At 38.0% G+C, this 26,838-nt stretch overlaps 4 protein-coding genes across 5 annotated transcripts; 1 reads left to right on the top strand and 3 right to left on the bottom strand.

The window, feature by feature from the left end:
- Positions 1-1,538: 1,538 nt before the first annotated feature.
- On the top strand, positions 1,539-5,463 carry LOC112170057 (LEC14B protein). Its single transcript, XM_024307202.2, has 10 exons — positions 1,539-1,748; positions 1,899-2,368; positions 2,571-2,690; positions 3,057-3,134; positions 3,214-3,390; positions 3,560-3,637; positions 3,860-4,041; positions 4,372-4,530; positions 4,716-4,776; positions 4,942-5,463. Exons 2-10 carry the CDS (start codon positions 1,940-1,942, stop codon positions 5,152-5,154), a joined length of 1,497 nt encoding a protein of 498 aa, XP_024162970.1. The 5' UTR covers positions 1,539-1,748; positions 1,899-1,939; the 3' UTR covers positions 5,155-5,463.
- Positions 5,464-11,417: 5,954 nt separating this feature from the next.
- Positions 11,418-13,288, bottom strand: LOC112173901 (LRR receptor-like serine/threonine-protein kinase ERL2). Its single transcript, XM_024311594.2, has one exon. It carries the CDS (start codon positions 12,898-12,900, stop codon positions 11,683-11,685), a length of 1,218 nt encoding a protein of 405 aa, XP_024167362.1. The 5' UTR covers positions 12,901-13,288; the 3' UTR covers positions 11,418-11,682.
- Positions 13,289-15,912: 2,624 nt separating this feature from the next.
- LOC112173266 (histidine-containing phosphotransfer protein 1) lies at positions 15,913-18,178 on the bottom strand. Its single transcript, XM_024310863.2, has 6 exons — positions 18,022-18,178; positions 17,526-17,656; positions 17,339-17,407; positions 17,092-17,163; positions 16,589-16,661; positions 15,913-16,242 (listed from the first exon to the last, which is right to left on the bottom strand). The coding sequence occupies exons 1-6, from the start codon at positions 18,082-18,084 to the stop codon at positions 16,192-16,194; spliced, it is 459 nt and encodes a 152-aa protein (XP_024166631.1). The 5' UTR covers positions 18,085-18,178; the 3' UTR covers positions 15,913-16,191.
- A 2,786-nt stretch (positions 18,179-20,964) lies between these two features.
- Positions 20,965-26,573, bottom strand: LOC112169954 (autophagy-related protein 18g). 2 transcript variants are annotated; one of them, XM_024307076.2, is made up of 9 exons: positions 26,020-26,573; positions 25,120-25,584; positions 24,571-25,008; positions 23,767-24,012; positions 22,855-23,673; positions 22,623-22,780; positions 22,304-22,359; positions 21,330-21,869; positions 20,965-21,217 (listed from the first exon to the last, which is right to left on the bottom strand). In XM_024307076.2, the coding sequence occupies exons 1-9, from the start codon at positions 26,191-26,193 to the stop codon at positions 21,213-21,215; spliced, it is 2,901 nt and encodes a 966-aa protein (XP_024162844.1). In that variant the 5' UTR covers positions 26,194-26,573; the 3' UTR covers positions 20,965-21,212. The 2 variants fall into 2 exon arrangements, with proteins under 2 accessions (XP_024162844.1, XP_024162843.1); XM_024307075.2 differs by having other exon boundaries at positions 22,229-22,359; positions 26,020-26,572.
- Between the last annotated feature and the right edge of the window lie 265 nt (positions 26,574-26,838).

The raw sequence follows: 26,838 nt of genomic DNA, 5'->3' as shown, positions 1-26,838 counted from the left end.
TTCTTAAAACCATTTTAGCAACAGACTTTTATTGATTCATGAAAATCTATATATTTTATTATGAATGATTTCTACAGATTTCCTAGAAAAAAAAAAAAACAAAACAAAAACAAAAATAAAATAAAACAAATGCAGCCCAAACACAAAACAAAAGAATAATTTGTTATCTCTTCAATGCTTCAGTATCTTTTAATAGAAATTGACTAAAATAAATGACTGTTAGTCTGTCTAGGAGTTTGTTCTCATTCCTAATCTCCCAACAATATAAATATACAATATAGATCACTTGATGTTTATGGTTAATTATTCTCATCAATTTTGTTTTCGCCGATTAACATATATTGTAGCAATATTGGTCAATGTCTTGATCTATAATCAATCAATTGAAATTCAATTGTTCAACCTTTTTTTGAACCATAATATAAATTCAAATTAATGAGAATAATTAATTAATAAGATAAAATTTAGTATGGTTCAAGGTCTTAGGTTTAGACCACAATATTTGAGTTTTAGGGTTTCATAAATCATTTTTATTGCTATTAGGGTTAGAAGTATCACAATTGAAAAAAAAAACAAAACAAAACAAAAATCACATTCAACAACTACAATAAACATGTTGGATATCAAAAAAGGTTGATATCATAAAAGATTAGAGAAAAGACAAAAAATTAAGAAAGAGAGATGATGAAGGACAAACTTCTTCGTGCATAGAGAGAAGAACTTTGATAGACCTTTTTTTTTTTTTGAAGAGGAAACTTTGATAGACTTTTTGAAATCTTTGGTCTGGAGGCTGGAAAATTATTGGAGCAAACACTACAAAGTCCATGATTTTCTAATTCCATAAGTATGAATGATATTTTTAATACCTCTGTACTTTTATTTATTTTTAAAAGTCCTAATTGAATACCCCTAGATTTTGGTGGAATTCATGAAGTCTTTAAAAATCCTAATTAAATACCTCAAGACTTTCATGGACTGTTAAAAGTCTATATTGAATATACCCAAACTTTTAAATTCCATAGATTTCTTTAAAAGTTCCACTAATTCCATATACAATACACTCCCTTTAATCTGTTTGGCACTGAATCAGTGTTGGCTTTCGGCTATACCGTCATATTCTCTTGCAGCCTACTTTTGGTTTTGAAATTGAAAAGCTGACTCTGGCAAAATGAAAAGTCATCCAACTTAATTATTCATCGTAAAATGAATTTATAATTAGGTGATTCTCCCTGAATTTCATTGCAGTACAGTTCGATAAAACACTGTATGTATAGATGTGCACCAGTACTATATCAAGACTCACTACTTGAGTAAAGGTAATATAAAAGATGTCATAGGATTTTGTCATTTTGTAAAACCTCATCAGTTTGATCCTAGATAGATTTGTTCTCTAAATTCTAGGGTGACAAAAGCGAACAAAACCTTCCTAAGCGGCTAAGCGATGCCACGTGTACTGTCATTTGGTGCTGACCAAGAGAGTGAGCCAGCCTCAGCCTGCAGTGATTGTCACCGAAACAATAGCTGCATTATATACAGATACAAAAAAAAAATGAACGACGTAGATGAAACTCGACCACACCAACCCCCTCAACTCTTCTCTCCAATCCATCAATAATTTACAGTAAAGCTTCCATCAATCCAATTCAATGATTTGCTTCACCAAAAAGCAACCATATATAATACGCAATTAATCCGTTTGTCATCTCCACGTACACTGAAAGGTTGAAGAAAACTACCTGCAATCCGAGGTCAGTGTCTTCTTCTTCTTTGTTGTTTCGATCTAACTGGTGATTATTCGTGTGAAAATGATTTTGTTTGATTGAGGATAAGGGTGTTTCCAAGGTTGTTGGAGGTAAGTCGTTGTTCTTGTAGGTTAAAGATGTGTTGTTTATGTGTAGGTTTGACATGGTTGGTATATTGGCTCTGAGCTTAAACTGAGATGTTTGTAACATCAATTGATGATTTTGATGAGATGGGGTATTCACTCAGTAGATTGACTGCAGAATCTGACTATTTTGATGATGGGAGTACCAACAATGGATCAGTTGAGAGCATTGATGGACCCAACAAACCGTTTGATAGTTTAGACCATGAAGTAGCTCAGCTCACAAAGCTGAGATCAGCACCCAATGAGAGGCTTAGGCAAGTCGGACAGGGGAGGCGGGGCCGACCTGTTTCGACAGTGAAGATGCTGGAAGGGAGAGAAGGTAATTATTCAGGAAGGGGAAGGTTCTCTTCTGCAGATTGTTGTCATGTTTTAGGTAGATACTTGCCGCTGAATGGTCCTTGGCTCGTTGACCAGATGCCTAGCCGAGCATATGTCTCGCAGTTTTCAGCAGATGGATCTCTTTTTGTTGCTGGGTTTCAGGTCATTTTTTATTCTCGTTGAGTTCATTTGGTTGCTGATAAAACAATGCAAAAGAACAGAGTAATAAATATGGTTTTTTGGTTTTCCAAGTTATGATTCCGAGAAATGTGAGCTTGGAATTATGATTTATATCTAATGCATTGATTGTTAGTGATTCTGTAGTAGGCATGACTTTGAGTTGTTCTATGAGTGACTGTTGCAGGGTAGCCACATTAGAATATACAATGTGGATAAAGGGTGGAAAGTCCAGAAGGACATTCATGCCAAGAGTATGCGATGGACAGTGACTGATACATCTCTTTCCCCAGACCAACGCCATCTTGTGAGGCCCTGTATACTCTTATCTTTGTTTAATGTTAAATGCTGCCTTCGCCCTTGTCTTTTTGGACCTTCTGTTATAACTTTCTAGAAACTGGATTCAGTTAGCATACATTTTTTGTGGCCTCTTTAGTGTTTAACTTGCGATGTGGATGCAAACCTTTCTACTTAATATGTACACTTTGAGAATAGGATTATGCATCCATGGTGGATATACAGGAAAAGTAAGGATACATGTATACCAAACTACTGCATAAATATATCAAGTGCTAAATGGATGGTATCAATGTTAAATTTCTCACTAAAGCAAGAGACCTACAGATCAATGTTATGATTTTACCTTTAATCAATTTGTACTATGCTATTTCAGGTCTATGCGAGCATGTCACCTATTGTTCATATAGTTAATGTGGGATCTGCTGAAACAGAATCTCGTGCTAATATAATGGTATGAACTACAATCGACCACTCACCATTTTCCTTCAATGATATGTTTGCTCAGCATCTGAGAATGATTTCTTATGTAGGAAATCCATGAGGGTTTGGATTTTTCTTCTGCTGATGATGGAGTATACTCCTTTGGTATTTTCTCCATAAAATTTTCAACAGATGGACGTGAAGTTGTTGCTGGAAGTAGTGATGAGTCCATATATGTTTATGATCTTGAAACTAATAAGCTCTCCCTTCGAATTTTGGCTCACACGGTATGAGCATTGCTTAACTGAACATTTCTATAATGTTCTTGATTTCATTTTCTTATCATTTGTTGGTTGTTAACTTCTTTAGTTACCTCCATAGAGGAAAGTGGGGACGGGTACCTCAACTCCTTGAGTGATCCTTAATGGCACTCTGGTCACTAATTTTTCTGTGCAGTCTGATGTTAACTCTGTTTGTTTTGCGGATGAAAGTGGCCACCTCATTTATTCTGGGAGTGATGATACTCTCTGTAAGGTACATTTCCATTATAGCACTTGCAATATTGCATTTCTCTACATGGTTCATCATGGCATCAGTAAATGTTATGTGTATTTCACAGAAGTCACCTTTCATAGCTTGTCGGACTACATTTTTCTCAAAGTTGTAGGAATAACGAAATTGTTGGGGAAGTTTTTGTTAATTGATTGATATGATCATATACATGCGAGAAGTCATATAAGGTATACTTTTGCCTAGGTGTGGGATAGACGTTGCTTTAAAGCTAGTGGGAAGCCAGCAGGAGTTTTGACAGGGCACCTAGAAGGTATTACATTCATTGACAGCAAAGGAGATGGTCGTTACTTCATTTCAAATAGCAAAGATCAGAGCATAAAACTTTGGGATATCAGGAAAATGTCCGCTAGTGCTACTGCTGCCCGGTATGTTAACATCTGGCTGGCTTGTCATGGCTCTCTTGGAATCATATATGCACAGGCTTTTCTTATATGTTTTTACTGGTTATCCGTGGTCATGAAATGTTGTCTGTATTCATTTGCACCATATGTATGTTATTTGTTCCAAACATTATTGTTTTTTTTACGTCTAAATACAAGGTCAGCATGGTTGTCAAACGGCTGAGTTATATTTATTGTGAATGACTGGTTTTCTGGTTCTGCATCAAACTATGACTGTTTGCCCTGCAATTTCGAATTTTGTGTTCAGAATGTATTACTGTGACATGAAAATTGCAATCCTTCTATTTATTCCAGCAATCCAGGGCCTAGGTATCATGAATGGGATTACAGATGGATGGACTATCCACCTCAGGCAAAAGATATGAAACATCCATCTGATATATCAGTGTCTACTTATAAAGGTCATTCGGTCTTGCGTACACTTATTCGCTCCTACTTCTCCCCGGCGTATAGGTAAGTACTACTCTCAATCTTTTTGTTCATATGTCTCTAGAGGTCAGCTGTTTCCTGATGCTACACGAGTTTTATTTTTCTTTTCTTCAAGTCTGCTTGGTTTCTGGTTGCAGTTAACCTATTTTCAGTAGTCTCAATTTTTTCTTTAATGCTATTAAAATATTACATCTCCTTGAACTTTGCAGCACTGGTCAGAAGTACATCTACACTGGATCTCACAATTCATGCGTTTATATATATGATTTGGTATGTGATACGTGTATTTTTGTTTCTGCATTTGATTCCAAACCAGTTGAGGGATTGATTTGATGCTCAAGTGCCATGTCTGTGGCTTCAGGCTTGTTGCAATCTGAAATTCTCGCTCTTTCTTTATAATCTATGGTAATTTGGTTACTTGATTGTAAATTGTAGGTCAATGGAGCCCAAGTTGGAAAATTGGAGCATCATAAATCAGCTGTAAGAGATTGTAGTTGGCACCCATATTACCCTATGCTCATCAGCTCTTCCTGGGATGGGGAAGTTGTTAGATGGGAATTCACAGGAAATGGAGAATCACCACCACCTTTCACCAGCAAGAGAGCCTGGAGGAGACCATATTCACCAACACCAGTTATGATATTATAGTCCGTCGACGCATATTTCATTTAGGTAAACAAGCATGAAGCCAGAGACTTAGCATTATACACCTGCACGCTAGCTATTGTTGTTTTTCTAAGCTCATGATTGAAAAGTTAAGGGGATTATGCACAAATTCGGTTGTACATAAGTAACAAATTATGGTTTTGCGTTTCAGAAAGAAAGAAAAAGAGGTTTATGCTTAATATGAATGTTCATAAACTCATAGTATGCTGTTTTAGCAGCATATTTAATGTGTATTTGCGGATGTGTGTATGTGAGAAATTCACTTGGCTTCTCATATCATAGTTTCGATCAGCATATCTCTCTCGAGTTCTGTCTTTTGGTTTAATAATTATGAAAAGATTTCACCATAGAACACTGACTTCCATTATTTTCTTTTCTTGGTGAAAAATCTAGTGTCTTGAAAATCCAAATAAGTTGGCCTTGAAACGCATTTTATTCCTGTAGTTTCAAGGGCTTCATCAGTATTACAGTTGGGGGAAAAGTTACCCTGGAGATGCAGATCGCACAGTTGTAATTAGCTAATAGTTCTTCATCCGCTAGCTTGTATTTATACAAGTAACAAACTCATTCAGAATGCCTTAATTTCAATCAGTAGTTCCTCTCCATCCTCTACTTACATTTGCAAAATCACAAAGAGGCAGGACAAAAGTAGCAACAAAATGATAGCACCCACCATCAACCATTACAACTCGACTCAGATTCTTAGAACTAAAAATGTTCGAGTAATCTTAGAATTAAATGGCTAACAAATGGTTTTTCATTCATAGCCAAATAAGGATTGCAAGATAATTCAAAATTACTAACAGATGGTTTTTCATTCATAACCAGATAAGGTTTACAAGGTTTAGGTTTTTCATTCATAACTAGATAAGTGTTGCAGTTAACCTAATTTTGGTGTGACTGGTCCAAACAGGAATATGAATCTTTATGTAATAGGGAGGGTATATTTAGTCATAGATTTCCTACCCATATTTTGAATAGGATTCCTTGTTATATTAGATTTAGATCCTATGTAATCTGTTTATATAAAAGGCCATATTATCAATGAAGAAGTATGCATTATTCTCTATGAAATTCTACATTCTACAACACATTATCAACACGAACCCTAACCCAAGCACCAAAAAGCCAGAAAATCCCTGAAACCCTAAATCCCGAAATCATCACCGTGCGCACCTTCCTAGCTCCCTAGCACCCTCCTCTCGCCTCTGCCTACTTTGCTCGCCTCCCACCGGCCCCTACGCCTCAGCGCATCTTGCTCACTGCCAGCAACCCCTCAGCACACCTGCAACCTCCTGCCAGCTCCTTCACTCTCCTAGCCACAAGTTTCTTCAAATTACTTCGCGTATAAGAAATTAGCTTCAAAAAATCAAGATATGTCAAACTTGAAAAACCTCGACTTCGCCCCATTGGACACTACTGGCCTTGGATACCACAAGTGGGTCCGTGATATCAAAAATCACCTCACCGCCAAAAGGATCCTAGGAACGATCCACCCTGCCAACAATGATTTGACTGCGCAGGGCCCCGATGCCAACAAGGCCAAGGCCCTCATCTTGATGAAACGCCACATGAACGATTTGCTTCGACTCGAGTATATGGTTGAAAATAACCCAAGAAATCTATGGGTTGTGCTTGAAGAGCGCTTTGGGAATGTCCAAGACTCCCAAAATCTCCGCTTCGTAGACTATAAGTTGAACAAGCTCGACTTCACCCCATTGGACACTACTGGCTGTGGATACCACAATTGGGTATGTGATGTCAAAAATCACCTCACTGCCAAAGGGATCCTAGCAACAATCCAGCCCACCAATGATGATTTGATTGTGCAGGGCATCAATGCGTACAAAGCCAAGGCCCTTATCTTGATGACGCGTCATATGGACGATTCGCTTCAACTCAAGTATATGGTTGAAAACAACCCAAGAAATCTATGGGTTGCGCTTGAAGAGCGCTTTGGGAATGTTCAAGACTTCCACCTCCCCGAATTGCGGGAGAGATGGCAAAATCTCCGTTTCACGGACTGTAAGTCAGTGTTAGAGTACAATTCGGAAGCCCTCAGCATCAGATCAATGATGCAAGTTTGTAATCAAACTATTACAGATGAAGACCTAATTGAGAAAACTCTCTCCACCTTCCCCATCTCTGCTAGGATGCTAGCTATGCAATATCGAATCAGTATTCAAGCAGGACAGATCAAGGGATTTCATCAGCTGATTACAGCGATGACCGTAGTTGAGAAACACGATAATATTCTCATGAAGAATTATAATTCCCGATCTGTCAGAACAAAAGCTGTTTCAGAGTTGAATTATAATAACACTCCAAAAGGAGGCTGTGGCCAGCAAAACCCTAAACTTAAGGGAAAACAATTTAGACGATTTGGTCCGTACAATCGCTCAGTGCAGGAAGAAAAGTGCCTTAACCATCAACGTGACAACCGCCGTGGTCGTGTAGGCCGTCGCGGACTAAGAAAGCCTCTTTAACAGAGGGAGTGATGCAGCTAACGTAGTTTTGGTGTGACTAGTCCAAACTGGAAGAGTATATTTAGTTATAGATTTCCTATCCATGTTCTGAATATGATTCCTTTTAATATTAGTAGATTCTATGTAATCTTTGCACTCTTGCCCCTATATAAAGGGTTCTATTATTAATGAAGAAGTACGCATTATTCTCTCTCGAATTTTCTCATTCTACAACAAGGAGTAGCATCGTTCCCACCCCCCGCCAAAAAAAAAAAAAAAAAACAAATCTGACAGATAGCAATTGTTGTAACCCAAAATTTAGACATCTCCTACGATCTTATATGGGGAGTGGGCAAAAGAACAGACTGGTGGGACGTTCAGCAGCTCGGTAGTTTCCTTTCTCCACATACTCTCCCATAGTCCCTACAGAATATGAGATAAAAAAATCTGCAGAATTATCCTTCAGAGTGTTTCTATGGAGGGCATTCAGCCAATTAATGAAAGAATCATTCCAATTCAAACGTACAGGCCAGTTAGTAAGCTTCAACCAAATTGTTGAGTAAAAGCCTAAAAGGTATGACCTATGGATTCATCACTTGAATTATAGAAAGGACAGAGAGGGAACATTACAATTTTATAACACATTAAGCAAGTTTATCTTCTCCCCTTTACTGTCACAAATGATTATTTGAATATTTGACGAGACATGTGAAAACAGCTACAATCAAACCTAAACCAAAGCAATTCAAATGGAACTTCTCATAGACTATAGCGTGCCAGTAACATCAAACAAAAATTTATAATGCATTGAACCCCCACCTTTCAACATAAAACCAACACTCCTCCGCGTTCCAAAAACTCTAATACACAGATTCTTCAGTCGGACTTTCTTGCTATTGATTACATTTTCAAGACCAAAGAGCATATAAGAGGGAATTGAATAGAGACCTTAGCAAGTCAGGTTTGGAAATGAAGATATGGGCCTCGAAACATTTAGCATCCAACTCTACGGGTGTACTAATCAGGTTGAAGTGGATACTTGCTATTTTACTGTGCTCAAAACTTACAATTATCTACATCACAAGATTTGAACATGAAAACCTCAAGGTCAAATCAGCGTATGTAAAATTGGGTGACTTAGCTCAAGGTTGTAACAGTAGTATTTACCAACAGAACAAAATACCAAAAAAGGCGACACGACCTCACGGGAACCCTACCGTTTACGCACTCAAATGGCAGTTATACATTTTTTTTTTAATTGTTGTACGATTCGGGCTAATCTTGTATTTATTTTGAATTTTTTTTTTTCAAAGAGGTTTTGACTCTTTGTCCCCTTGTCCTCCCCTGATTGTTTGTCTCTTTTGTTTAGTGAAATTTTTCGCCAAAAAAGGAAGACTTAGTTAGTTTTAATTTGTAAACATCTTTAGGTGATTGATTAGGATTGTGATGAGACGAGCCCTACTTGGGTGATCGATTGAAGAGAAATGTCCCTAAAGAAGCATAATCAAGTAGGAATCTTACTTGGAAAAGAAACTAAATGATGCTCAACCTTTACAATAATGAAGAAATTTAACAGTCCCCTCTTTATGTAGCAAGGCACAAGTTTTACTACTCACTTAGGCCTACCCACCTCTTTATGAAAGAAGAAATATTGATTTATAAAAAGTATTGTTGGTATATATCTAATATGTTTCGTTTCATACTTAAAAAGTTCATAATCTTAGTTGAAAAGTATTTTCATCGTCAATATACATTTTTCTATATAAATTTTATTATTTTGTGTAAATTGAAAATATTTATCACAAATGCAATTCTAATTAGTTGGTGAAAGAGTGAAAAACATTTACACTATAAATATAAAATCTTTTGAATAACTTTCCGAGTCTAGACAATAAGAACATACATAAGAACTACATACATTTTTCTATTTAAATTTTATTATTTTGTGTAAATTGAAAATATTTATTACAATTAATACAATTCTAATTAATTGGTGAAAGAGTGAAAAACATTTGCACTATAAATATAAATCTTTCAAATAATTTTCCGAGTCTAGACAATAAAAACCATAAAAACTTTTGACCTCTAATGCCAAAAGAGCTGATCATTTTTTTTTATTTAATTAAATAAGGGATGAGGCAATATTAGCTCATCGGAAGTAGACGATTTAGGGAACAAGTCCCACCCTCAAACCCGAAGGTGAAGGGTCTACCACACTCTGGGAGCCCACCGCCCGTCCCCTTATTTATTTTTTATTAATAATAAAGCAAAATACAAAAAAGAGAAGGGAGGACAAAAATCAAACCCCAAAAGTACAGACATGACAGATGGAAAACAAAAAATTCCATCATTGGAACAGAAACAGAATAAAAATAAACTCCAGGAAGCCCAAATCAACATCAAGAAGAAACACGAGAGTAAGGGAACCCCTGGTCATCCATTCTCAAGTATGGAGAGATCTCGGGTGGAGGTGAGGCATGCCAAATCAGAGATGAAGGAGCCAAACCCAAATTTGTTAACCTATCTGCCACAGAATTGCCTTCACGAAGAACATGAGAGCAGTGAAATGTCATTGAGCTGATGATTATGCTTTCAAAGCTGAGCATCATAAAGCTAAATCGTACACCTCGAAACAAGAGGAGACAAGAAGTAAGTCCGGTTCTTCTACCTTCTCTTCTTTTTGTTAAAGTGTCACTAGTCACTTGTGCTTCTCCTCCTTCCATTCCATGTGCCTCAAGCTTTTTATTTAACTAACCCCATACCTAATCCCAGCTACATTCACATGTCCTTCCATGGCTTCCACAAGAAGCAGAAGATAGATATCAAAATCAAGAGCAAAGAGACAAGTACATCTATTGATCTATACACATTGGCTTTGACTCCTCATGCTTTTAGGTAATGGTTTAGTTCAGTTAAATGATTAAAATAGGCATGCCTATGATGGATGTTGGTTCCTCTTTCACTCAATTAGAAGCTGTAGCTGGCTTCAATCATGAAAGGTTTGGTCAGAAGCTCGTGCATAACAAAAGCCGAAAAGCAGAGAGAAGTAGCTTTGGACTTGTAGCCCCCCCCCCCCCCCCCCCCCCCCACAAACAACTTCTTCTACTTATCTTCTATCGATAAGTGAAAAGAAGAAAGCAATGAAAATGAAGAATGCATGCTTCTGTTTCCAATAGGAAAGTGTTGGACATAAGATTCAGATCGAGCTTGCTCATCAAGACTAGACAAATTTGTTCTTTGCAGAAGCAGAACATGAATCATAGCACAAGTGCACAACCCAATTTTTAGCTTCCGTTACAAGCTACAAGTAATAATAGTTTCCGGAACCCATTAATTTCCGCAGACTAGCATTGGGGTCCTAGGCAGCTGCCTATTTAGTCTATGACTCTATGCACAGGATCGGCATTGCCCATTACAATTTACAAATATCTAAAATATAGTCGGTCTACAAAATAATTCGAATTAAAATAATTTATATGTGTTATACTCATCGTTGTGATAATACAGTATAATTTTTGTAATTTATAATAATATCAAGTGTAACATGCTAATTATGTCCATTGACAACCTTTACTCAACTTCAATACCCATCATCACATTTGATATTAGCACATTATCAATTCTAAACACAAATAATGCACAACCCTAAATGAGAGAGTACCAATGTGATAATTGCTAAAAGTACCATTGCACAATCATGAACGTATAGATCAATGACCACAATAATAACATGTACCAATATCACAATAGTCGGTAATAACACACGCATATTCCAAATTCTTTTGCCAAAAAAAAAAAAAAAGTGTTCATATTTGATGGTAGAGCACAAATTAAATTAATTTTCCCCCTACACAAGTTACACTATTTCTGAGATATCCACAAATCTTCTTTATTATTCATCATTTTTACCTCTCCCCCCCTATTTTTCCACAAAAATAAATAAATGAATCTCAAAGGACCCCCAACAAAATAAACATAAATAGTTTACTCCTCCATCCATCTGAACTTCCCATAATACCCACGAGTATAATCCGAATTTCCATCTCTACCCTCTCCACTCGTTACACTGCGCAGTAGGCCTCGTCTTCTGCTTCCCGGACTTCAACGGGCACGGCGTCTCCACCGGCGGGACCATGCAGTTGTACTGCAGACACAGCGAGCTGCTCAGGGGAATCTCCGCCGTCGGTTTGATCTGAATCCCCGTCAGAAAGTTGTGCTGGAGATACAGTATCTGAATATTCGCCGCCAGCAACCGGTCCACGAAAGGACCCGGGACCTGACCCGTGAACCGGTTGTTGTTCAAGTAGAGATTCTGGACGGTGGAGAACAGCGGCGAGATTTCGCCGGAGAATCGGTTGTAGCTGAGGTCAATGGTGGGGATCGAGACTTGATCGGAGGGCTGGACCGGGCCGAAAAGGAGGTTTCTCTGGAGCTGGAGGTTGGTGATTGGGAAGGTGAATACCCGACCCGGAACTGTACCCGTGAACTGGTTCATGCTGAGGTCGAGGTAGTTGAGCTGGTCAAGCCGGTTCAGGAGGCCGTAGACCGGGCCGGAGAGGCGGTTCCAGGAGAGAGAGAGGTACTGGAGTGAGGGAGGGAGGGAGTTGGGAGCGAGCGTACCGGACAAGTCGTTGTGCTTCAGGTCGAGGCGGGTTAGGGATTTGGAGGTGAACGGAGGGACCGGGCCGGAGAGGCGGTTGTGGCCGAGAATGACGTTGGTGAGCTCCGGTAGGGTTCCGATGGAGGCGGGGATTGCTCCGGTGAAGATGTTGTAGCTGAGGTCGAGAGTACGGAGGTTGCGGAGCTGAGAGAGGCTGGCCGGAATCTGGCCGGAGAGGAAGTTGCGGCTGACGGCGAGGAAGCGGAGGCTCTTTATCTGGGAAATGGACTGGGGGAGAGCGCCGTAGATCCGACCAGGGACAATGGAGAGCTCGGCGAGGGCGGAGAGCTTGCCGATGGAGGGGTCGAGCCGACCGGTTAGACCAGGAGCGCCGGCTCTGGGGTCGCCGAGGTTGAGAGCAATAACCTTGTCGGAATCACAGTAAACGCCGGCGAAATTACAGGGGTCGGAAGTGAAATCCCAGGAGGCGAAGTAATTAGACCCGGGCAAATCGTCGAGACCTTTGCGAATGGATTGCAGAGCCAAGAAATCAACCGGGTCGAGAATCGCGACAGCAATGGAGTTGAATTGCAAGTAAATACAGAACACAATGCACCAATATTGCTGCAATAGCCCAACCCCATTAATCTGCTTCTCCGCCATTGCAGCTAGCCTAGCCTACTGAGTGTGAAAGACTAAGGCTTTTATATTTATAGTAGCTGCAAAGGGTTCAGAGAAGAACGCTTTTCCGTGAGAAGAAGAAGAAGGTACCAACTTCTCGTGAAAGCTTTGAATGGCGATGATGATGAATTTGATCGAGCATATATATAAATGATGGCTTGGAGAGGAAGCGAGATTATTGAATCTTGTATTGTATTCTACGGCTGGGGATTTTCTGAAAGCCTTTTGCTTTTTTGTGTCTGTGTGATTAGTTTTTGGGGGAGGGGAGGGTGTTGGCTTCTCTGAGAAGACGAGTGGCGAGTCTGTGTTGTTACTGGTATTTGCTCTCTCTGCAATTTTGTTCCGGGTTTTTTCGTTTTTGTTTACTATATTATTTTACTGTTATTGTTTCTTTATTGGGGTTTGGGTTGGGTTAAACGGCTGTCCGAGCCTACCTGGCGGGCCTGGCGGGACGACTCTGAGGCTCGGGTTACCAGCTTGGCAAATGTGGGAGGCGGTGGTTCGTTGGGGTCACGTGAGGTTTTGCGGTGACGGCAATCCGTATCACGTGCCAAGGTAGAGGTCGTCCTAAATGTAGGGCTTCGGTTGGTTTAAGGTGTGTGTGAGTGCCAGCTGTGGTGCCTGTTGTTGGTTTCTCTAACGAAAGTGAAACTACTTGTCGTTTCCGTAGGAGAGAATATTTGGCTCCAAAAGGGTAATATTGTCATTTAATTAGCAAGAGTTGTCTTTCGTTTTTTTGGTTACAAGCAAGAGTTGTCATTTTCATTTCACTTTTCACTTTTTCAGGTTAAGATTTACTAATTAACATACATTTCGTGTTTTCAATTTCGACAAAAAGCCCATCTAAACTAGATAACATCATGCAATTGAGTTTCTTGTGTTATTTAAAAGGTCACTTACATTTGTTGCTGACATGTTTTTGAGTTCAGTATTTTTTTAAAAAAATTTTAAAAAATATTGTGGAGAAGTATGTTTTTTATTCAGAATAAGACACTCATCATACATGTATCACGTTAACAAAATTATGGATTTTATAGAGCCTAATTTTACATGAAACAAGACTACTAAGCGGGAAAGTGGGACTACATAAGTTACTAGGTTCTAGGAGTAATATATCAGAATTAAAAAATAAAATAAAAATCAATATGGCATGGATCGGGTTTTTGGGAAATATTTAAGGGAGTGCAAACTCTACCATCTTTGTTAGATACATGGAACTCTTAGTAATTATAACTGAGATGTGATTTTGGATTGTGGAGTACATGAAAACTCTCAAAAGAGTCCAATTCCCCACTAAAGAAACAGATTATTATGGCCTCTCCCTCTTTATCTGCGCAAGTATGATGATGGTATGGGCAACATTTACTTTCAGTTATTTTTCCATTTATGTGACCTGCCAATTAAACATCTTCAACAGCTTCTTCTAATATATTAAACACAGCTTCTTGACTTGATCTACTTCCATTAGTATTCTGCAAAACTGTTATTTTCTGAAGCAGCATTTATATATTATATCTGAGTCTTTAATTAGGGTTTTCCGTGAAAATATAACTCCCGAGTTCGCAATTTACTATTCTGCCCATCCACACCGGTACGAGCCAAAAATTACAGAATTTTCCAGTCAATTTTCATGGAGTTCTTGCAGCCAGAGAAAGAAAGGTACAGGGCACAAGAAACCAGTGCCTCTGAAAGGCGAGTTTACATCACCTAATTAACGTGTTCACTACTCCTTATAGTCGTCCTTTCTTGGACTCAGAACTCTTGCTGGGAGTCAAAAAGTTACTCAGGAAACCACACTTCACTGCCAACTTAAAGAGAAGGAAAAGTGTAACCTTGGTTTTTCATATAATAATCACAAGAGTATTTGCCAGCAATTTCCTTTTCTCATTTAAGCCTTTTCGGATTTTTTTTCTGTTTTTTACATTAGTGTGGATTGAATATCTGTCACAACCTAATCATAACTCAATTTTCCGGTATAAGGAATCTAATTCTGTTTTTCTTTTTTTATTTGATTTTAATTATATAACTTTGCGAATTTTAGTTTTGGTTGATCTCTTCTGGAGAAGATGTAATAATCTTTAAAATGAACAAATCTGATAAGAGTGCTCTACCCTAAAATGAGAAAGGAGACAACAAAGATCGACAGGAAAGGTTGAAAATGAAGTTTGAATGTTTGATACACATTCTTCTCCACCAAAATATGTAACTTCACTGCTATATAAAAGCAATATGCCAACAATGATATAATATCTATCGTCTACCGAAGCATGGTAGAAGATCTCATATAATGGATGACCTATCATCTCTAACGATATCTAATATCCTTGGAGGTGCATATATTGAGAGCTTAAAACTTCACCAGTCTATATGTCAATGGCATTAGTTTGGGATCCCTGAAATGGGAATTGGGCAGGTAATATTGAGCAACCCAATCTCAAATGACGCCCCACACACCCACCCCAACAACTAAAACATCCCCACTTTCATTCATATAGTTTTGCAAAATGGGATGTGGTACATTATCAATACGAAGCTGTTGGGGTGGCTTTTTTTGTTTCCTTCCATCATCAATATCGTACCAGCATAGCATAGAACAGAGTATGAAGTTAAATGAGCTTGCTGTGCTATCATTTTCGTCCAACTACACCACCTTCCCACCCAATAAGCTCCCCTTTTCTGAGTATTAGGTGTATACGCAGTTAGTCAATCAAGCTTACTAAGTGCCCATTGAACTAGAATATGAAGCACGCATCAACAATCTGCATTAACCTTTTTCCTATCTAGAGTTTCAGTGTCTTATTTGCACAGATCATGCTAGTAGATACAAAGAATGGCAAACAACTGCTCAAAAAATGGTTTTGTTTTTGATAGGGAAGGGTTCACGTTATCAAGCACATTGTGTGGATTTGATCGAACTGGATTATATTGGCATCACAATTGGGGCCAAACCTTCAAACCAGAGAACATAGTATGCCATTCCCATGAGTAGTTTAATAAGGAAAAGGCTTTAAGAATAAGAATGATGATGAAATGTTGCGGGACTGATGAACATTGCTTCATAATAGAGCCTTACATGATGAATAATCTAAGAAAGTTACTAAGCAACATATCCTACATTGTCACATGCAAACTCATGATAACGCTAGGGGGATCTAAGAAATTTCCTTTGTTAAGTCAAAGTAAGATCAATCTTAAGACTAAATGACTGAAATATCATGTGGAAGCCATAGTTGTGAATGTCTTTCCCAGCAGCAGGGCATTCTGTCTTAGAATTCATTCCATAACAGGAATTGATCCACCAGCAGCCACTATCTGTTGCTCCAACTACAGCAAGCAAAGGGGGCAAGGTCAATGGTCAGTCAAATAAACATAGATAGTTATAATTTGAAACTGAGATTGATGAAGGCAGAATTCAAGAATGGTTTTGCAGATCCCAAGGGCTGAATGTGTCAAGAGAAGAACATGAGTAATCTTCCCCAGGTCGCAGAGGGGGCAAGGTCAATAGTCAGTCAAATACACGTAGATAGTTATAATTTGAAACTGAGATTGATGAAGGCAGAATTCAAGAATGGTTTTGCAGATCCCAAGGGATGAATGTGTCAAGAGAAGAACATGAGTAATCTTCCCCAGGTCACAACCGTGGATTATTCCAAGGTTTTCATATACTCACCCTAAACAAGTTTTCAAGATTGTTCTTTAATGCCAAGCATTCTTGTCGTACTTGTTGCAAACACCCCAAACACCTGCATCAAGCAGTATTCAGTCAGTCACATTTGGGTGCAATCATCATGGTTACGGCCCTGTCCATTACATGATACGAACTTCTCTTTTAGATAATTACATGGCCTTAAATTCAATAACAATGATTTCCAGGGTTCTAGCCTTGAGTGTATGATTGATCAAAATCAGAACATTCCCAATGACTGATTTCTAATTTCTGCAAACTCATAAGTCCCTCGATCTCAAAGTAGCAAACAGCCGGACAGATTGATAGTCATAAAAAGAGAGAATTTTCAAGCTTGAAGACATCTAACTAGGTTTTAGCATTTCTAGCATGTCGGCATCTCAAAACCCTAACTGATGCACCACTTTCTCAAGTATTAACTGCCTAAATACTAACGATTGTAGTGAAAGATCAACAACGGAAAAATTTTACGAAGTGAGAATACTCACCCCTCAAGGTTCTGCGCCTCACAATAATTTCTGAAGTTGATGCATACATTTTTAAGTCTCATTGCACCTATCCTGTAAACCAACAAAACATAATGTACAATATTAATATGCAATATCCAACATAGGTAATCAAAGTCTCAAATGACAAGCATAAATTTCAAAGCTCATATAAGCATATTGCTGCGCAGTTTTCATCAGAAGAGAAAAAACAATCAAATAATTAGAAAAGAAGCAGTTGGAATTATACCAGGCACTGCTACCCTTGAATTGATGGACACAGGCATCTACTTGTTTGAAATCTACAACATTCTGCTCTCTGCACGAAAACGGAAAAACCCATTTAACATTATTTACACACACATCACTACAACCACAAACCGAAATATCCAAAATGTAATCAAAGATGGATAGTAAAGGTTGAGACAAAAACTCACAGAGCCCTGGCCATATTGTTGAGAAGCTTCTCAGAATCTTGAAAGAACAGAGAAACAACCTCAACCACGAAATCTGGGCTGTTTTCATCCTGGAGCTTCTTCAGTTGTGCAAACTGATCATCCAAGAATCCCTTTTCACCAAAAAAGCAAAAAACCCATCATCAAAATTCATCAAAGTATCAAACATCCCAAAGCAAAACGGAACAAAAAAAAAAAAAAAAAACAGCTTTGAACATAATTCAGGGAAATTAATGAAAATGAACCACTCATTTCTATAAAGACTTCATTAATGAAAAGATAACAGCTTTGAGAAATAGAAAAAAAAAATCTGTGTATAGAGATAGCAAAAGAAAATGAAAATGAAACCACTCAATTCCATAAACACTCCATAATTCCACTAGAGAATGAAAGTTCCTATCTTTACACAACCCAGAAACATATTTCATGGAAACAAATGTTTAGGTTTAGTTTTTAGAAGAGGGAGGAATGTTCAAACCTCTCGTCGCAGATAATGGGTGTAGTCAAACCACTGGTTCCGCCACTGAGCCACAGCATCCATGGTGGCTTTGCTCTTTTGCTTTCTCAGACTTTTGACTGAAAATTGATACTATGTGGAACTGGAGGCAGATATCCCAAATGGGTTTGACTTATATATATGTCATATATCAAAGCCCCGACAAACACTTGGTAACTGCTCTCTGGTCAACAGTTATTCTAATACCCAATAAAGTCTGTCTCTTTTTCTTGAAAATATTCAGTGTAACAGATATAAACGGTTTTTTATTCTAAAAAAAACAGATTATATATAAATATATCAACGGCTGAAATCTACTATATCTGTTAGTTCATGTTTTTTTTAGCCAATTCTTTTTCGAGTAATTATATAGACACATTCATCTTTTATTGATACACACCCCATAAAAAAAATTTCGCCAATTATTTCCCATGTTTCCTTTCCTACCCTTCATTTTTCTCCCTCATCTCTCCCCAACAATTTTATCTCCTTTTTGTTTTTTGATTTATTGTGGACTTAATTGCTAATTAATTTTGACACATTAAAATGGTGATTACTAATCATTATTTTTCTTTCTCACATCAACAAGGTTGATATATAGTTAATTAGAAGATTTAATAACTTAACTTTATTACCTTTATTGTTCTTCTAATTGAAAAAATTGATGCCTCTAAGATTTTAAAAGATTCAATGTTAATATCTTCATGATCCATATAATCATGGTCAATATTAAAATTGGTAAAGAATGAGCCAGGGTGGTTGTTTTGCAAACCAAGTTGATGATGATGTATTCATGTCTCTAAGATATATTTGATGGTTTTATAATCTTTTTCAATATGTTTCAACCAATCTAGTTGCCGGCTAATTCTACATGTGGATAAGTGGATTACAATTATTTCATCTGCTATTGACGTCCTTCACTTATGATCTTGAAGCGAGATCGACTGTATCATACAAACAATGAGAAAATTTAACCCTATAAGAATATCTTTAATTAATATTTTGATATAGAAAGCTCTTATTTTATTTTGGTGAATTGTTGTTTGTTTTCATTTTTATTTATTTATTAATGAGGGGTATAGATGGAAGTTTGATGATAAAAAATGTAGAGGGTGTGCATTAAGTAATTAGGGATGTATATTTAAAATTTCACTTCTTTTTCTCCTATAAAATAAAGTTCAAAGTGGTCATCTATCTTAATTTTGTTTCTTATATATAATATCTGGTTAACTTTTAGTTGAACTTAAAATCTCGTACCTACATTGAGAAACAAGTGAAGCAAATAAAAACCAAATTTTTTTTTCTGTAATATTGATTGCTTATTCACAAATAAATCGGAAAGGTAGACAAACACATTTAATTTTACTGCAGACTGCGCGCCACTAGATCAAATGGTCATTATATTTATGAATATTTTATTCCTTAATTATCTTTTTTTTTTTTTGGGAGATTATGTTTTTGGGTTTTTCTCTTCCTTAGCGTCTGAAGAGAGTGATCCATTTTCCATTTAGGTTGGACAAACCCTATGAGGTAATTTTTAGATTCATTCCCTGGTTCACTCCTCTTTGCAATTGACAAACTTCATACCTTCACTTTCCTAATCCAAAACATTTCTGTTGATAAATATCTCCGAATAAATTATCCGTTTTTACCACCAAAGTCGTATAAGGTGTCTTTGCATCAAGTTTTGCTTAGCAAAATGTCCTTTCGTGGAATGCATAGAGGATCCGTATCGAAATTAAACAACCACAAGTCCACAAGATGTGGTTTTGATGCCTACTACACTATCCATTTTACCCTTTTGGTTTTATCTTCTTTCGCATGAAATGACATATGTCAGACCCATGACCATATCATGCTACTTTCTTTTTTGGCAAAATCATATCATGCTACTTTCTTTTTTGGCAAAACCATATCATGCTACTTTGGTTAGGAATTGTTGGTGGGTTTTGGTAAAGAAACTTATCCCCGGTATACATATGCCAAGCATTTGTTCTACTTTTCTTTCAGTTGCCTTTTGCACTTACAAGTTAAATACTCATCAAAATCCAGCTTTAATGAGACAAAATTTTTGTGAATCTTATCTTCATGTTATACGGTGCTTTAAAATTTTAATATTTTGAAATCGAAGCTGTTGTATTAGTTTATTGAGTGAGATACATTAAAAGTAACTAATAATTTAACAATTCCCGATTTCAAAATTTTATTAGAGAAAATGTTACAAACAGTACCCGAACTAAGGCTCATTCTTAACTTCAGTACCCGAATATGCAAAACTATCACTTTGGTACCCCAAGTTTGAAGTCCGACTTAAAAATCGTACACGCCGTTCATCACGAAGGGATCACAAAGACAACAACCAAAATGTTGTCAATTTTGTGTTGCACGAATGTGTCGAATCCATTGTGCACTATAAACTCTCCAAGAAGCGAGATCGAAGATGGCGCATGCGTTGTTGACTTCAGACAAACAATGGAAGATGTGTAACACAATGGAGCACAGAATAATCCGCTAGGACACGATGGTTGTGGTTTGAAGTCTCTGCTGCATGGTTGTGTAACGCAACGGAGCACAGAATCGGATCTCAAATACAGAAAATAAGACTGAAAGGTAGGAGATGTTTGGTAATTCTATTGGATCGACCATACAAGAAAAACAGAGAAAAGGACAACAAACACAAGGGAAAGGAAAACAGAACAAGAAAAAGGAGGCCTCTAGCCTCGGATTGGGGTCGGAACTCGGGCAAAGAACGCCCACGAAGCCGTGATGGCTAGTCCATAACAATAAGAACCAAGAATACAAACTGCAAGGGAAGAAGAAACCCGTTTACAACTACAAGCAGACTAGCCAGTTTGACATTCAAATAGAAAGATATTCAAACACAACTCCAAATTTATATTAATTTTCTCATTTTTTTTTCTTTTCCAAATACCATATCAGAAGAATAAAAGTGACGTTATACAACTTGGAGAGAACTGGTTCACACAAATTTATCTGCTGTACAGTACCAAAAGAGGATTGATTGAAAAGTTCAAAAAGGGGAAATAGCAGTTCCAAATCCACTCATGTACACACTTTTCAACTTACCCATAGCTACCGCAATTCATAATTTTTTTTTTCCTTTTTACCGATATATATATACAATATGTACAATTGCATCTTGAATTTATCGATTAACCTGCAAAATGAAAAGAACAATAAGGCTATCTCAACAAAAGAAAAGAACAATAGGTGCAACTACTGTGAAGCAATCATAGATAGAAGTGGCATAAACAATTTTAGATTTTAACCTTCATCAGAAAAGGCGAACATGCCTCCCAGCATTTCGCTATTTTCTTCATCGTCAGGTTTCCCCTTATCGCATTGGCTACCATCACTATCATCGGTTATGACTCCAGATAGGCATCCATTCTGCTCCAATGCCTTACAATGCCCCTCCTGGAAAAACTGCGAAAGATCTATTGGACGCTGCAGATTGGAATCCCCCTCTGTCACAAGAACAGTACTTGAAGCATGTTGATCCGTGTATAAATCTGTGTCCTCACTCATCCCAATTGTTTTCACTGACAGCCCTTCTTCAGCACAGAATCTACCTACTGGGAGAAGCTTACTTTCTAATACAGCGCAACTCCTGACTTGAGAACCAATGTTCTTAAAATGTTCAGATGGAGCACACAGAGTGCCGAGAGATGTATGGTTTTGAAATGAAGACTCAAGAATAGCATTTGCTCTTCTTTCCGGGCAATTCAAAGTCTGAAAAATGGGAGAGCGGGGTAGATCACTGTTGATTTGATCAAAATCCAGTGAATGCTCAATTCTTCTTGATGAACCTGATGGGAATTCCACATAACTCAATTAGTTAATATGACTAGGACAGAAAATTAGCCATAGTAAATAAAACAATAATATCTACATGCACCACCATCTGGATGTATATACCCAGAATTTACTCAAAGAAAGCATGGCAAAAGCAGAATAGGTTGCATTTCTGCATTTTGACAAACAGTTAGTCTTCAATAGAATGTCCTTTATTTTACATTAAAAAAAAATCATGAATCAATGCTATACCTAATAAAACTTGTCAGAAAGACAATAATGGACAGGGTGAAGCTTTTTTGCTTTTCAGTGGAGAACATAGAAACATGAAAAATTGATAAGAGCATCAAATTTTCTAAAATTTATACTATACCCCCATCTGAGCTTTCTGTGGAGCTAAGTGATGCAGGGTTTGAGTGACAAATAACAGTCTCTTCTGAGATCTTGCCTTCAGCTTGATGAGATTCTGACGAAGAATGATTTGAATTTTTTCCAACTAGAACTCTGAACCATACAACCAAGCAAACACATAACAAATATCAGAACTGTGGGCGAAGGGCAAACGCATGTAAGCAACACATACATGAACTCATGCATGACAAAATAGTATCTTCCCCCGACACCTGAGAAGCTCAGAACAACCATAACTAGAAATATTAACAAGATACAGACACACTAACATCTCAAAAAAGGATTGAAACAGTTAAACAAGTGGTATTTATAAAAATGTGCATGGAACTCTAGATAAAATGGTACTTAGTTCTTACCTATCATTCCAGCTTGATTTGATGCTATGGAATTGGTGAAAAACAGGCAACAATTCCTTCTGTCTCATTTCAATTTCATGAACAGGGACTTTTTCAACTTCAAACTCTCCACCAGAAAAACTATCAACTCCTTGACACTCCATTGTATAAAAACAAATCTAGAACATGAAAAGAAAATTAAGACCAAAATATAGTAATGACAAGTGGAAACGTAACTTTACACAAAAAATACCTTCGACTTTTGCCATATTGGTAATCTGAAAGAATTTATTTGCACCTCTGCATTAGAAATATTCCTGGACCTATGCGTTTCCAGGTTCCTTTTCCCCTCAACACCACCATTTAAGTCAAGAAACTCCAATGCATAAGTACCATCAGAACCTGATTTACTTTGAATTGTTTCAGCCACATCTTGACGATCAGCGTTAATTCCTAAAATACAGTCCTCTCTTTCTGGCCAATCTGATCGTCTGCATACATCCCACCACTGTATAGGTTCAACTTTCACTCTCAGGTCTTCCTCCTGCATGTGCATGTATGTAGCTGTCTGGGTATTCAAACCACTATGACTTTGTTCTACCCCTACTCTTGGCTGAAGTTCATGTTGAACTACATGACCTGATGGAGTATAAACTAATAGATGCTCCAAGGTACCAGCCCTTGAGTTACTGTGCTGAACAATTTGAGAAAGGGAATTATGAAAAACAGCCGCAACAGCACCTGATGGTACAAATACCTTTCCTGTGGTGGAACCAGCGGCATTGTTGACTGTGCTAAGCCATCCAAAACTACTATACTTTATTCTGCTCACAACTGAAAGAACAACAGGCGGTGGGGGTGGAAAAGATTGTTGACTCATGATGCAAGAAGAAGTAGACCACCAAGGAAGAGATAAAACTGGATATAGTGTGGGTTCTTCACCCTGGGAATGTTGAACCTGAAATCCAGCATCACCACCAAAAGGGGATAAAACAAAAACATGGCAGGTTCCCTTGGATGAAACAATTGCAACCCATTGAGAATAATGACTGAAGCAAATGTCCTGGATCATCTGCCAGAATAATAAAAAGTTAGAACGATGCGAAAATACGACAATAAACAAGATTACAGGGAGATATTGAATGAACTCAAAATGAATACTAACAGCTGATGTTATTCCACGATGCAGTTTGTATAGATGCACATGAGACGAGCTCCAATTCATGTTCTGAACGCCTGATCCATTGCGTTTGCATAAAGGCATTATCCGAAAAATATTAATGTTATTTCCATATATTGAGGCAGTAACAAGAAGGGTCCCACTGGGATCAAAACACAGTGCAGATATTGGACTAGTATGAGCTTTAAACTGTGATATAACAGCTCGGGTAACAAAATCTTTGACAACAACCTGCAATCAAACCAAGTAATGAATCAGAACTCTTCAGAACTTATGGTTCATCAGCTTAGATATACAACAAGATTGTCCGGAACATCTGATAACCATCACATAATAATATCATATCTCACTTAGTTTTCCAGTTTAAAGTTTATTTCTCACAGGCTAAAACATTAAAAGCTCCATGTACTATTATGATTGAGACTGGAAAACATAGAGAGGGCATCTATAATGATGCCATGGAAAGAGAAAGCAGTGCTAGTGTGAAAGGTTTGTATCATATAGAAACCCTACATATCTAAAGATAATGTAAGTATTGGACTACTGGTAGATGCAGCAAATTAAGAATTGTTACAAAGTAAAAATAAAAACTCCCACATTATTATGCTAAAGCACACAATTAGAGTCACATCCACCACTTCCTGGATAAATAATAAACAGAGCTTCATTATTTGGAAGAAATCATTCAATTTCAAAGGATCCATGCCTAAACAGGGGAACAATGTCAGATTTCCATAAAGTGATTGATATACACTGTACTTGACTATTCATGGTGAGTGAAAGACTAACCATCCCAGCACTATCCATTTCTGTTCCGGCAAGCCTGCTAACTTTCCAGCCTGAATTTGATGATACTGGAGAACTAGACCCATCTGGGAGGAGCTCTTGACAGTATTTGTACAAGGTTTTGCATCCTATGTCACCCAGGTTGATAATTCCAGCGGCCAGCTGTTTACTAGACTCCATTGCACAACGAGCCACGTAACTACCATTACCAGGTGATGTAGATGGACTAACTCCTGGAGAAGGAGTAAGATTGTGGGGACCTAAGCGACTTGTGTTTGACATGAGTGAGCTGTTGGAAGCATAAGCTAGCCACCTAGGACCCACAGCCATTGGGCCATAACCTACGTTAAACCCAGAGGATCCTTGTCCTGCTAGCTGAGGAACAGGATAGGTAAGAACACTGAATTTATTTTCGAGGGTGAGCGCATCAAAGCAATATATCTGCCACCAAATATAAGTAAGGTAAGTCAGTACTATGCATTCTAAAGCATTCTATTTCATAATTCAAGTATATCGCATTCTAGTACTTGTCCCATCTAAGTGGGTGCTTACTTGACTTGCAAGACCAACGGCTACTATCCGAGGACTGCATCTAATCATACAGACAGCAGACCGAAATCTCAGAACATGCACATAACTGTGGGACCTGAGCGAGTAAAACCGAACAGCTGTAGGAGAGCTGAAATGGTTTCCTGGCCGAGACTCCAAATGACCATCTCTTCCTAAGCCTCCCAAGTTGCTGTGATTTTGAACAACGCCTGAACCATTGGTGTCATCTCCAGCAACAACCAGCAACATAGGATGAGAAGCTCTAAATCCCTCCTCATCATCAGAAGCTGCAGGATAGGGCTGCATCTGTAAGAACGAAACTGGGCCATCACGCTTTGAAACCAGTTCGCTGTAGTTAGAGGCATCCTCGACATCAAAAACTTGAAATCCATTCTGATAACCAAGCAATAGAACGCGTTTGAAGGCAGAATGACCAAGCTCTAGCCTGTCAAAGCCAGCCCAGGTTACCTGTCCACCAATACAAGTTAATAATGAGTTAATGACACCTTCCAAGCAACAAGTACACACATAAACCACACAACTCAACAATCAAAACCACACTTAGCATATACATTACCCTAACCACCAAAACTAAACAAGAATTTTCCTAATTCACTCGAGTCAACATGAAACTGAACTAAAAAATCACCTTCAACCTAACACCAAAATTAATTCCAGAGAATCCAAACTGCAGTGAAGTAAATTCAATGCACATTCTCACTCCCGCTCTATTCTCTCATAAATAAACACCGATCAGCGAAACTAAAATTCATCAATAACCTCCGAAAATTTCCATTAAAAAAAAAAAAAAAAAAAATCACTAAAAGCCACAAACGAAAACCGATAAAAAAATTACTTCATATAGAACCGAGTAAACTCGAAAGAAGTAAAATCGGTCTCTACCTGATCCTTCTGATCCTCGGAAGCAGAAATAGAAGCAGCGACGGACGCACTGGCGGAGCGAACCGTAGAAGCGACGGTGCTGGCATTCGTCGAAACAGTCTTGAGGCACGACGAAATGATCCTCAGAGAGCTCGGCAACAAGCCGCCGTTGTTCCTCCCCTTCCCTTTCTTCATCCTCCTCCTCCTCTCGCGAATTCTCTCTCACTCTCCTCCGCCTCCTCCGCCGTTATCCTCTTCTCCACCACCACCGCCGACGAGCATCTCCGATCGCCGACGATCGGATATACCATTCGCTGACGCAACCTCAAGCAGCAAAGAGAGTAGTAGCGACGACGATGGTCTTCGTGAGTTGGACTTGGGAAAAATCTGTTCAAACAAACGAGAACGAGGTCTGGTTCTCCGTTCTCAGCGAGAAGCTCTCAGTTTTCTTCTTCGTCTGCTTGTTTTTTCTTTCTCATGATTTTTGGTATTTTCAGTCTGTTTTGTTTTGTGGTGACAATCTGATTTTTGATTTCGAAGTTAAAAAGTGATTTTTGTTTCTACAGAGTCTCTGAGAGAGAGACTGTTTGTGTTTTTGGCTATCGACTCTGATCACTCTTTTTAACGCGTCTTTGGCTAATCACAATTTTAAAATGGGCCCATAATTGAGGATAATTATAGAGGTTGAATCGAAATTGCAAAAATGCATGGTGGAGTCGATTATTTTTAGAGATTTGACATAATGATGCCATAATTTTCGGTTTTTTTTTTTTTTTTTATAACATAATGATGCCATGATGGGATAATTTCTTTTTCTTGTCAGAAAATATATCAATTTTT

The sequence above is a fragment of the Rosa chinensis genome, chromosome 6, assembly GCF_002994745.2.
Source record: "Rosa chinensis cultivar Old Blush chromosome 6, RchiOBHm-V2, whole genome shotgun sequence".
Taxonomy (NCBI): domain Eukaryota; kingdom Viridiplantae; phylum Streptophyta; class Magnoliopsida; order Rosales; family Rosaceae; genus Rosa; species Rosa chinensis.
This window is presented reverse-complemented; position numbering and strand designations above follow the sequence as displayed.